The sequence below is a fragment of the Atractosteus spatula genome, chromosome 3 (assembly GCF_055471065.1).
Source record: "Atractosteus spatula isolate fAtrSpa1 chromosome 3, fAtrSpa1.hap1, whole genome shotgun sequence".
Taxonomy (NCBI): Eukaryota; Metazoa; Chordata; class Actinopteri; order Semionotiformes; family Lepisosteidae; genus Atractosteus; species Atractosteus spatula.
Genome location: NC_142708.1, coordinates 8,621,641 through 8,633,938, shown reverse-complemented (window position 1 = coordinate 8,633,938; position 12,298 = coordinate 8,621,641). Strand labels below are relative to the sequence as shown.

The 12,298-nt window shown below is 40.3% G+C and overlaps 1 protein-coding gene across 1 annotated transcript in view; it reads left to right on the top strand.

Annotated features, from left to right (window-relative positions):
- Positions 1–910: 910 nt before the first annotated feature.
- The window catches only part of LOC148837346 (protein unc-13 homolog B-like), a 75,711-nt gene continuing 64,323 nt past the window's right edge, over positions 911–12,298 (top strand). The window contains exons 1-4 of the mRNA XM_088911500.1: positions 911–3,395; positions 3,895–3,917; positions 9,536–9,582; positions 10,059–10,137. Coding sequence (XP_088767626.1) covers positions 911–3,395; positions 3,895–3,917; positions 9,536–9,582; positions 10,059–10,137 — 2,634 coding nt within the window. The remainder of the gene's footprint in view (positions 3,396–3,894; positions 3,918–9,535; positions 9,583–10,058; positions 10,138–12,298) is intronic.

Below are 12,298 nucleotides of genomic sequence, written 5' to 3'. Positions count from 1 at the left end.
TTTTGAGTTGATTAAGGGGGGTGAGCTGTTCATTGTTTTTGTCTGTGTCAAGGAGTGCAACAGTCATGTCCACCAATGAGCAATGCATTAAAATATTTTGGACAGAAAACTCTTGATGAGAGCTGCAGGGGGGAATTCACAGCTTGAGACTGAACTGGTTTTTTTATGAAGGTTCCAAGTAGCAGGATGCCATTGCAGTTACTTACAACCACCATATGCTCCTTAAAGAAAGGCAGAGAAAGGTTAATATACTGTACATTATGCAACATGCAGACATCAAGAGACAATGTTGTCTAGTTATATTTACATTCAAATTATTTTATTTTTTCTTAGTGTTCTTTAATCCGTACTGTATGTCTAGATCACATTGATCTGATATTGTGGATTTATTCATTTTTTAGTGTGATTTCTAATAATTTAATGAAAGCACGCTGACAAATGTCTTGTGGAATTAAATTACTATTCAGCACATAACATGTTTGCCTTTTGTTGTTATACACTTGGAATGTCAGTTTTGATGGAGGAAAGAAAAACAAGTGTGTGTAATTACATATTTCAAGATCCATGGCTTAGTAATAATTTTTTTTTCTTTGTTATATTTTGTAAAGTGACTTTATTTCTCTAAATAAAATCACTTTACACTCACCGTTGAATGTTGGATGTCTTAAATCCTCCAGATTAATAAAAATAAGTATGAAAATTGTTTGCGCATGTCACCACGAGAAAATGTTTGTTTTTCTCAACTCATTTTATTTGTTTTGTCAGCCACAGAGTGATCTGTCTGGTAAAAGCTGGGCGAAAAAATGCCCTCTGTTCTAAAGTGAAATGGCAATCTTTATAAATCTCGACTTATGACCAAAGGCAATGGAAGGTCTCTCAAAGTAAAAGCAGAGTGGGATTGTCATCAGCAATGTTCTCCAAGAGTCGCTCCAATGGTCAAGATGCATCTGATATGCTACCACTCAAAAGGTCCAAGAAGAAAAGCTTAGGCAAAAAGAGGCTTCAGCGCCCTAAAGTGGCTCAGAGTCTAAGAAGTAAGATTCAGAGATTTCTCCAGGGCACAGGGGAGCATTCTGCTCAAGATACTCATCTTTCTCCCGTGGAGATTGAAAAGGACATGTTTGTCTGTGGCATTAAGAGAGAATCCCCCAGCACAGAGTTCTCTGGACTTTCCCTGCCCAATGGACGGGGTCAGCCCACAGCTCCTAGTGTTGCTTGTGTGGGTGAGGTGGAACTGAACCGTGAGGGATACATCAAGATCCCATGCACTCTCAACAAAAATGGCCCTAAATTGGGGCACACGTCTACAAATGTGAATGGTTCAGATCCATCTGAAGGAGTAGAAGGGGAGAACAAAGACATTTTGGGAGATAAACAGAGCCCCGTTACTGATGCAGAGCCAAAAGTATCCCCTCAGCCATCCAGTGAAGCTGAAGAAGCAAAAAACGTGGAGGAAGATGATGAAGAGGAGGAGGAAGAAGAAAAGGAGGATGAAGCATCAAGTGACATAATCGAACACATCTTGAAAGAGCTGCGGGGGATTAACCGGATCCAGGAGGAGATCTCAGACTTGCGACAGTACCTGACATCTGTGCGTGGATCAGTGGAGGAAGTCTCGAGCTGTGTGGATGCTGTGCTGACTGAAATTGAGGAACTGCGATCTGGAGCTGGGACAGTCCTTTCACAGGGGCCCAGCAGCAGTTGCAGCTCCACCAGAGAGAAAGCCAGAGAGGTTCCAGAGGATTTCACCTGCAGTTTATCGGAATACTGCATCTGGGGTAATGATGACCAGGTAATGCAAAGTAAAGACAGGCAACTTTCAAGCACCGACTCCATTGGCCAGGCTGCCTCCACCACTACTGTTGACCTGCCAGGCTCGGAGCCATTTGATGTAGGAGACCAGGATACTTCAGACCAAAGCTCAGATCTGCCACCTCATTCAGGGTGCAGGGGTTATAACTTATCGTGTTTGGAGCGCCAGAATGGTCAGGACTGTCCAAGCACAAGCTCATTGTCCTCAGGACAGAGTTCCAAGTCCAATGAATCAGATGTGGAAGGACAGGAAATATTTCCCTGCAAAGGGACAAATATAGGGGACAAATCCTGGACCAATGGCTGGGCTGAGGAGGGGCTGCAGCATAGTATGAACTTCAAGGGAGAAGTAGGCTGGAGTGAGGAGGGACCCTACCTCTGCCGAAATAGCACAGAACAAGAAGATCAACTTTGTAACCCTGGAACTTGGGACCTCTATGGAAGAGGAGAAACAAGTAGCACCCCTGACCAGTCGTCAGTGAGTAGTTCTGAACACTTATCTCTTTTGTTTGGCTGTCACTACCCTTCTCCTGCCCTGAGCTCATCCAGTCTAGCTGATTGGAGGACTCAAGGCCTTCAGCTGAATACAACTGAGGCATCCAGCAGTGCCCAGGCAATAAATCCCAACTCTGAGTGTGAATGTACAACCACCTGTTCTTACTTTATGGCTACTGATTATCATGTCACAGAGAGTTATGCAGATGATCTGGGAAGCGATCCATCTAGAAGCCTTAGTCACAATTCTACAATTGCTTTTACTGACTGTGATGACTGTTATCCAGCAGGATGTTCTTTTGAACATCACCGTTCCTCTGAGCATTGTCTCGCAACTAATATTTTCGAAGATGGCTTCGTGTTGCCAGCTAAAATATGGCCGCACCAGATCCACCCCAAACATGTGGATGAATTGCTGAGGATCGAAGGAGGATTCCAGTTAGACTCTGATCTCTCCCTGCCCAGTTTGGAACCTGAAAGCACCGATCTTCTCAACGTGGGATTTAATGTTAAGAAAATTGGGAAGGCTGTTCTACATTTCAAAACAGCTCTGAGAGGGGCTTTAAAAAAATTAGAAGGGACTGGTCCCATATATATCGACGAAGAGACTGGAAGTCCAGTGCTTGGCAGTCCAGAAGCAACACCTGGGATGGAAAACATAAAACGAAATGGGAATCTCAATACTGAGCACTGCCTAAGTGAACCACAACTGGTATGTACTGACTCTTCCCTGGACAACGCAATTCCAGACATGAATACTCAGGACAATTTGCTGTCCTGCACCACGCCTTCAGATTTTCAGGGTTCTTCTTGTACTGTGCTCTCGCACTGCGCCACAGCAGAGTCCATTTCTGCTGAGGATCCTTTTCTGCCAGAGCTCCACCCGGAAGACGATCACTCCAACTCAGAGTGTACCCCAGGGCTTAGTCCTAATAAGACCGAATACAGGCAGCAGGTCCCTTATTATCTGAATAAGTGCCTCAACAACTTCCAGAGTGTCCTGAAGGAGAAAAGACTGACCCAGAGAAAGCTGTCCAAGAGGACTGATGGCTCCAAGTCCACTTTCTCTGAGGAGGAGTTCAATACAGGTAATTGGGGCAAATATGACTCTTGGTTCAAATATATCTGTAATCATATGTTAGACTGTGAAGATCCGGTGCTAGTCTATCTGGCCTAATGTTGTAACAAATAATTTTACAGCTTTTATAAAAGTGCTGTATAACTCTGTGGTATCTGTGGTTTGAAATTGATTGTTTTAGCCAATCTTCAGTATCTCATATTTCATAGGAATCGACACAGACATTTAGAGAAGTTTCAGTCTCTAAAATGTTCTATTTTAATAAAATGTTAATTGCATTGTAAATGTTAAAAGAAACAAACATGACATCTGGTAAAAAAAAAAATCTGGTGCTCTAACAAGATGTTTATCAGATCATTTAAACACTATCCTGCTGTTTTTTTATTTATTTTCTGCATTGTTTCTTGGTTTTCCAAATTTACACCTGTTGGTCAAGTTGTGTTATATGGTCCAGTAGAATTTCTAATTTCCTCTTCCTCGCTTGCTTCCTGTTTCCTTTTTTCTTGCAGAAGGCAGTAGAGAAGAAGATCAGGTTATTCTCATATCTATGGATGTGTACCTTTATACACACTATAGGACAAAATGTATTGGGATACCTCATAGAGATGTAAAATGCTGAAGGCCATTTGTATAGACTTTCCTAAGACCTATGGTGCTTGAAATTTATAGCATGGAAAGACAGTAACAGATAAATTTGTAGTAAATAGTGAGCTGGAAGACATCTGTGGAGGTTAGCCTATTGAGTTCATTATCAGGGTATGATTTAGTGTAACTATGTATCTGACATACAGTATGGGCATACCTGCTCTAAGTAATCTATAGGGAATATCAAGCATTTTACAGGCCAGGACTGCAGAAGAATTTTGCCAGAATACCCAGGCCATCATAACAGAATCGCTTACTGAGCTTGCTGAAGCTGTGATAAAACTGTTAGTTATCAGATATTCTTGTTTTGGAAGTAAGTGACCTGTATAAATCAGAGGACCCCTTAATTATAATTACTATAAAAAGTGCTTTCCTCTCAAAGGACAATGCAGTTGTAACCTCATGGGGAAGAGCTTTTGTCATTATCCGCCTACAGAGAACAAAGTCATCCAGTCAGATCCTGCCATGTCACCCAGCACTGCCCTTCTTTCTATGAAGCTGGGAAGATGTCATCTCATCTACATTGCTTTGTTTCACTCCTGCCCTGACAGTATCTGGTGCTTTGCAGAGTTATTTTCCAGAACTTTCACAACCTCACCAGGCTCACTTTCTGAATTTTATTGTATGGAGAGCTGGCTTTGCTCCTCCTTCTGGTTACTAGGTGTTTCATACAATTTTACTTCTTTCCTTTTTTTCTCTCACGGTCTTTCTCACTCTCTCTCATTTTTCTATAGCAGTGGAAATGTTTAAGCTTTTGTATCCAAAGTTAGATTACCAATCCCTTGGTTGCCTGTGGTAAGATCCTGAGCCAGTTTGCATCATGAGGTCTTGATAGGTCTAGAGCTTCAACACTGATCTCCCCTAGGTCTCAGCAAGCTTGATGCCTGATATGGGACTGCATCCTGACATCTCAACAAGATCTCTCACCTCTTAGCATTTACCTGCTCCTCGAGCTCTTGGCCTTATCTCGTGTCATATTGTAGGACTGCATCCTTGAGGTACAGTACCTGCAGGGTCTCAAGCCTTGGTACATACTGTACATGTACAGTACTTCTTTTGCAAGGTCATTTGGGCTGCTTCTGGGCAGTTCTAAGCAGTTTATCTCTGTGATTTGCAGATCACCACGGCAGGTCTCCTGTCAATAGGTGGGCCAGATGGAGCTAAGTGATGCCCCCATCTGATTGTTCTGATGTTGATTTGGGCTACAAATGATATAGCCGAGTGGATTCCCTCTCGAGGATAAGTAGAGTCCCCTGGGAATCCGGGGCCCTGGCTCCCAGTGCTGTTATGCACGATTTGTACAATGACTGGAGTGAAGATTCCCAAATTCACCTGTTTGCTGGGTGCTGGCCATGAAGGCTAACTTTTTTTCTCTCTAAGTTGTCTAATTATTTCCTGGACAACTGTCATCTCATAGATCCTCCTGCAGAGCAGAAAAGTGAGACAGAGGAGTGGTGCTTTGTGGCACTTTCTTTGATCTCTAAACAGGACTGTTTCACTGGCCTTGGCTTTCTGGATGGAGTAGGTTTGTGCTTTCTAAAGTGGCTGCACATACCAGCAAACAATTATCTTGTACATGATGTGTCTTTGCACCCTAGTGCAAAAACCCTAATGCTTCACTGGGGGCGGAGATGCTGTTAGTTGTTCTCTAGAGATTGCTGAAGAATGGGAAGATTGTGTCTATTCTACTCCGTCAAGACAAGATGGTCACGAAACCTGTAGGTTTGAACAGTCTGGTCTCCACAAATGCCTCCCTTAGAACATTTTCAGTTTGTGGACCCTGCTTTCTCTCATTGAAGATGTCTATCCTCCTGGTCAAACCAGTGGTCCATCAGGTGAGAGAGCTCCAGGCTATGGTGATCAGCTTCTCCGTTGTCTTCTTATCCCCTCTGTGTTCTTAAGGCACCCTTTTATTTAACCTGCCTTTTGTGCCAAAGATCCGGTAAGCCTTTTATGTTAACCAAACAGTGACTGTGGAGGCCTTCCAGCCTCTCCTTTTGGAGTCTTCTCCATCTCTCAATCCAGTTGATACAATACGTATGTATAATGGAGATTGACATTCAGGATGTCCAATCAGCTTTCTATGGTTTTCTGGTACCAGAACAGAGACTGGACACTCTCAAAGCACCATTGAGCTCATTCAGCTATGGAGTGTTTGCATTATGGGGTCCCTGCAGCAAGGCAATAAAGTGAAGACCCCCCCCCGGTAGTAACTTGAGCCCTCCATTTTTGTTTGGTTTTACATGCTGAATATTATGGAGGCTTTGTGGCCTTCAGTGAGACCCAAGGTCTCATGGTCTTTTCATCTCTTTATGACCCTCCATTATTGTGACTTCTGGCTGCTTTTTTGCAGCAGCTTGGGTATTCAGGTTCTGGGTAAAAACCACATTTCGCCTGAAAAGGAATATTAGGTTATCATCATAATCCTAATTCCCTGAACAAAAATCCAGTTGATAGTCTTCCGATCTGCCTGGTTAGGGTGCCAGTTCTGCAAGAAAATACTGTAGTGATGAGTTACCATGTCAGCCCAGCTTCATGGGGACAAAAAGGGCAGAGCTTTGTAATATGTCAGTGTCTGATTAGATATCCTTACTATGCCTGCGTAACACAGGATCGATGGCAAAAGGCACTTCCCAGGGAGTTAATAACTGCAGTTCTTTTCAGGGAACCATGGTTATGATGGTACAGTATCTATCATCTACGGATTCCTAGGTTGCCAGATTCATCTGTGGAAAAACCAAACTCTACACATTTTGCCCCATTACTTTTAGTCATATAGTGTGTACAGTATCTCATAGTATATGTACAGTATATTATATATTTGTTGCTTGGAGCTTGGCATGCCTACCTGTTTATGCAATCTGCTTACTCCTTTTTTTTTAGCTCTGTCTTTGCAAAGAGCCCATTCAGTGGTGAAACCTGTTGCAGTCTCTGTTGAAATCAGATGTAAAGTTTGCTTTACATTTTTCCTGAGAATAAATAAAAAATCTGTGCTTAATACCATCAAAAATAAGGTTTATTTTCTCAGTAATGGCAACAGCACATATTATTTTAACTTAACTTTAGAATTATTTTTTCTTTCCTAATTAAAATAGAGGATGATATGTCATTTTTTCTGAATAATAATTCTTTGGGAAATAATAATAAAGGAGACCTTTATATGTGATTGTAAATCATTGTACCTGAAATGATGTAATGTCACCGACAAGTACACTATCTACTTTTAATGTCATGACAACTTTTATCAGAGAATAGAAGGTCATTTGAAACTTTCAGCCCATACTATTTGAAATTGCTCCAGGGGCTGAGTTCTTCTAATGCCATCAGATACTGTATCTGTATACTGTAAGGGATGTTTCCTGAACTGATAGACCAGTTGCAGTGCAGAGTGATAAATTCTTACTGTATTTCCTACTGCCAAAATGTGTTCAGCCTTTTAAACCTCTGCCAAAGACAGAGCTCTTAAATTTAACTCCCCTGATTTATGATACTGGTGAATCATACATTCTTGTACAGGATAATGTTCCTCAGATCAACATAAATACATGTACAGTACAGGAGAAAAAAACATTTTCTGCATTATTTAGCTCAGTTTCACTGACAACAACATCAACTTGTTTCTCTGGCTCACTTAAATGAAGGATTGTCATTGGCTGTTATTGCTATGTGCATGAGAGACTGAGATGGCTGTATTTTACATTGTTAATGTCTTTGTGTTCTTGACACAAACATGTACAGTATATAGAGTACTGTATACAGCACATGTGGTCTCCAGCCCTGGTGGAAGAAGAGTTGAATCTTTTTATTTCATGAAGCAGGTGGCTGATCTACCCTGCATTCCTGCTGAGTACTTTTCTGCCCCTTACACATTTCTTATACAGTATTTCCTGACTTAATATTATTTATTTGTCACATGGTGTGAGATAGGCTATTGTTTACTACTTTGAGTTTAAAAGCAAAGTGAAGAGAAGGCTATCCAAAATTTTTACATTACAAAAATTGAATCAATTCAAGTTGGAGGTTACATATGGAGATGTTTCTTCATTTAGCTGTTGATGGATAAAAATGACTTGTTTTGGACTGTAGGGCACCCATCTCAGTGACTTTAAAGGTACCGAAGAGTCACATCTACAGTAGCTGGCTAACGTGTTCTATATATCTGTATATACTGTACACACATGAATGAATACAGTACCATGAAATTTCTTCACTTTCTGAAATTGTTTTACGTGGTGGCGACTCATTTCTTTTCATTTCATTTTTCAGGCCGCTGTGCAGCAACTCCACTACTCAGTCATTTTTTGTGGCTCTCTTTGCATCTTTCCGTATCATCATTGCCGCGCGTCCTTTTGCTGTGATGGCGTAACATTTACTGAAAGGCATTTAAATGCAATAGTGGCTAATGCTTTCAGTGTTTTCAAATGCTTCCTGTTGCGTTTCTAATGCCTCTTAGTTTAGAATGCCCTTTTTTACATCCAGTGTTTTACTGGAATATTACAAGTTTCACATCATCTGAACACAATTCTAAACATTGTCGTGTTTTTCTATAAGAGATTATAATTGCCCTTTAAATTTATATAGTTTGTATTTATAAATTATATATTTATATAATTTATAAATATAAAAATAATATATGTAGATATATATAATTTATAAATTTATATAATTTTATAATTGGTATTTATGTCTGCTCAAAAATGGAAGTAAAGTGAGGACCTGTAGCTTCTTTGGTTCTTTCATTTGTACAGCTGCATACAGTTTATCAGTTTATGTAGAAACAATTTATGAGGTGCTCTGGGGGGGTGCTATGTGGAAACATAATTTATGAGGAGAATTTCTGTTCTATGTATTTTCAAAAATCATCAATAGTAGTTTTAGAACCATTAAGATCTACTGTATAACACATTTCTCCTGACGGAAAGTGGTTATGTAGCTGGTTATGAAACAAGAACTATGGTGAATTATTTCAGTTCAGAATTGCTATAACATTTTTTTTTAATTGCAGTTAATGCATCAAGTATTTTATTCTTTACCATCACAAACTCTGTATAATTATTATGTGCAGATCAGAGTGGGACTTCTAGAGGATGGGGTAATTTGTGTTGTAGAAAGCCGTCTGAGGGGAGCTACCTGCTTTGCTGTAAGCTGGACAGACTCTTTCACAGTTTGATTGAAGCCATGAATATCCACTCTTTGATGTTTACTGTGGCAGTCATCTTATTTTTCTGGGTCCTTGAGCCTTGTTTTTGGAAGTGGGAGAATTCATCTGCATGCCGTCCAATAGCGAACGTGAAACTTAACCAAACTGTGGCTGTCTTTCTTGTGTGTAATGTGGGTTTGTCTTTTTAGTTAAGAAAAAAAAGTCCTAGTGTAAGTTTGTTTTTTTATTTATGGAATGCAATACCTCATTCTTATGGATTCTGAGTATTTAGCATTCTTCTCTTTGCGGTGTACCTGCATTCCGGTTTTATCTTTGCTGTCATTTTTCCAATTCAAACTTCATAGGGAAGAGAGGATGGTGACCCTTCAAAGCAGCCATGGATTAAGGGGGGGTGAGTTCATTTAAAATCTTGTGCGTTTGAGTCTGTGTGTTGGGGTGGATTTGTCACCACTTGGTTGCTGAGTGACACAGCTCCCAGAGAAATGCTGTGAATGTTGCCCCAGCTTTGCATGTCTAGCATTCATGATTACTGTGCAGATCAGCTGGAATGGGAAATGGACTTTGAGTGTGGGATCACTGTTGCTGACTTTCCTTAGTCATGAGTCTTAGTCTAATTGAGTGTAGGTCAATGTACCCTCCTGTCCTAGTGTATTATTGCACTTCGGTATCTATCGTAGTAAAAAGGGAAATTAGGAGATCAGGCGATTACATGCTGGTTGTTTTTGAGATTTCTTTCACAGATCCCTAAATACACTCAAACTTTATTGAAAATTTGAACATCAAATGTACAGAGGTGTAACTAGACAAATAATTAGATGCTTTTAAGAGGTGTTTAGTGTCATCTTACTGGCTACCTTTTGTTCACAGACCTGGAGGAGGCCTCTTTGGTATCGACAGCATGCCTGACCTGCGCAAAAAGAAGCCCATCCCCCTCGTCAGCGACCTGGTGAGTCCCCGATCTGAGTTCAGGGTGTTGAGCTGTAGCAGGGCAGGGATCAGATCTGTGGTGTCTTCTCTAGCATTGACCAGTAGTTCATGAAGATTTTCAGGGTCGAAATCCAAAAGACTTTGTGGGATGTGAGTTTTGTTGTGTGCCACTCAGACTCACAAGATGCATGTTCTTTCCCTGTTAGTTTGGAGTTTAGAATGCTGAGTTGTTGTGCATATCTTCTCATATAGATTTAGAATAAACAATTGTTTTTTTTTATTCTATTTCACACTCTAATATTTACAATAGCTAATTCGCCATATGCAGCCCTGTTCCCAGGGAAGATGAAGATAAAACGTGTATCTGCTGGATCACAACATAATGATACCATCCATATCACTTCACACAGTGATCCACGATTAAATGGCTTTTAGCCACAGCTGGATCTGAATTAATGAATCCAGACTCTTGAGCCTGTTCTTGAATTATACTAGTTATTATTTTTTATCAAAGGATTTTCATTGCTTATTTTACAGTTGTTCAGTATATTGTTTCTGGCTTAAGAGACAGGGAGAATTGCAACTTAATTCAAAGATAAGCATTATGTCCAAGTAGGATGGTATAAGCTGCTGCATTTCTAAGGTCTAGAATGATAGAAAAAAAAGTCTATCCTATTTTTTCTGGTGATTACAAATTATTCTGCACTGCACACAGTAATTATATGTAAGGGTTAAGTACAGCTGTTTATACATCTAAACAGCTATAGAGAAGGTTAAAGGTGTGATTTCTTCTAGGAAAACAGCTGTTTACTATCTTTTTAAAGCACTCAGCTGTCCGGGAGTGCTTACACTACAATAGTGCCAACCTGATAGTTGATTAGGTGACTAGCTTAGGCAATGTCAGCTGACATGCTTGCTTGCCTTATAGCAGGTAGCCCCTTGCCTGATCAGGCACTTAAAACAGACAGACCTCCTGTCTGCTCTAGGCTACAATGGAAAGAGGCTGTCGGCTCAGTACTGTGTCTCAGAGGATGGTGTTTATTAACCACTACTATGGTAGTGTGGAGAAGTGCATTCTCTATTCTATATTGATATGTACATTGCAAAAAGAGAACTGGTGGTTCTACTGTAAATGTAACTGAAAGGAGGACGCCTAATATTTTTTTATTCAAACTTCCAAATGTGTTTTTGTAAACAAATTAACATCTCCCACCAAGCTTTTTGCCCCTATGCTTCAGGCTTATCCGTATTTTTCTTACAATATGTAATCATGAAATCTTGTGGGGGTTTTTTTTTTTTTTTCAAAAACAGGAGTTTAAAGCGGATAATTCAGTTCATCCCAGCTGTGTCTGTTTTAAAGGACTCTGAGACCTTTGGTAGTATTATATTAAAAGTGATGTGAAGTAGGTTCTGGAAAGGTTCAAATACTTACAGAGATCAATTCAGTCGATCTGCAAAAGCTGTGCCTTCCCCTTCTGCATAAATATTTCAAATTAACTCTGTACAATTTTTTTTGTATGCAATCATTCTCCTTGTTAAGGCTATGGTAAGTGCAACTATAAAATTCACCCTCCCCCATTAACAATGACCTTTTATTATTACTGTTATTATTTTACTCTCCAGTTCCTCTCCTCACTTTGTTCCCCATGGTCCCACATTTTTCTTTGGTTGGTAGTTATTGTTTCCCATCACGATGCATGCAGAAGCGTGTCACGCCATCACTCACGCACTGGGGGGGGGTTGTGAAAGGCCAGACCAGGGTGGTGGGTTGAAATGAGACATGGGGGAGGTGGTTAACATTGGCCTCACAGCACAGTGTCTTTCACAAGCTCCAGTGGTCAGTGATGGACTAAGTCTCCTCTTCTATAATATGAAACTAAGTATGGTTGGATTTTTTTTGTAAGACTCTTGAAGTAAAGTCGTGAATCCTAGTTTTTAAAATTAAATAAACCTACTTTAACCTGTGATATTCTCGGCAATGACAGTTATTACGTGATTCATGACTTAACTGCCAGCGTCCTACACTAACAGTGCAGATCAAACAGTAGAGCGCACAGGTCTGTACCTGGAGGGCTACAGTCTGCCTCCCCTTAAAAGGGTTCTTTTATATACCCACTTGCTGAAAAGGTAAAAAATGATTAAATCATTTTAAATTGACGTGTCATATCTAGGATTTTGAG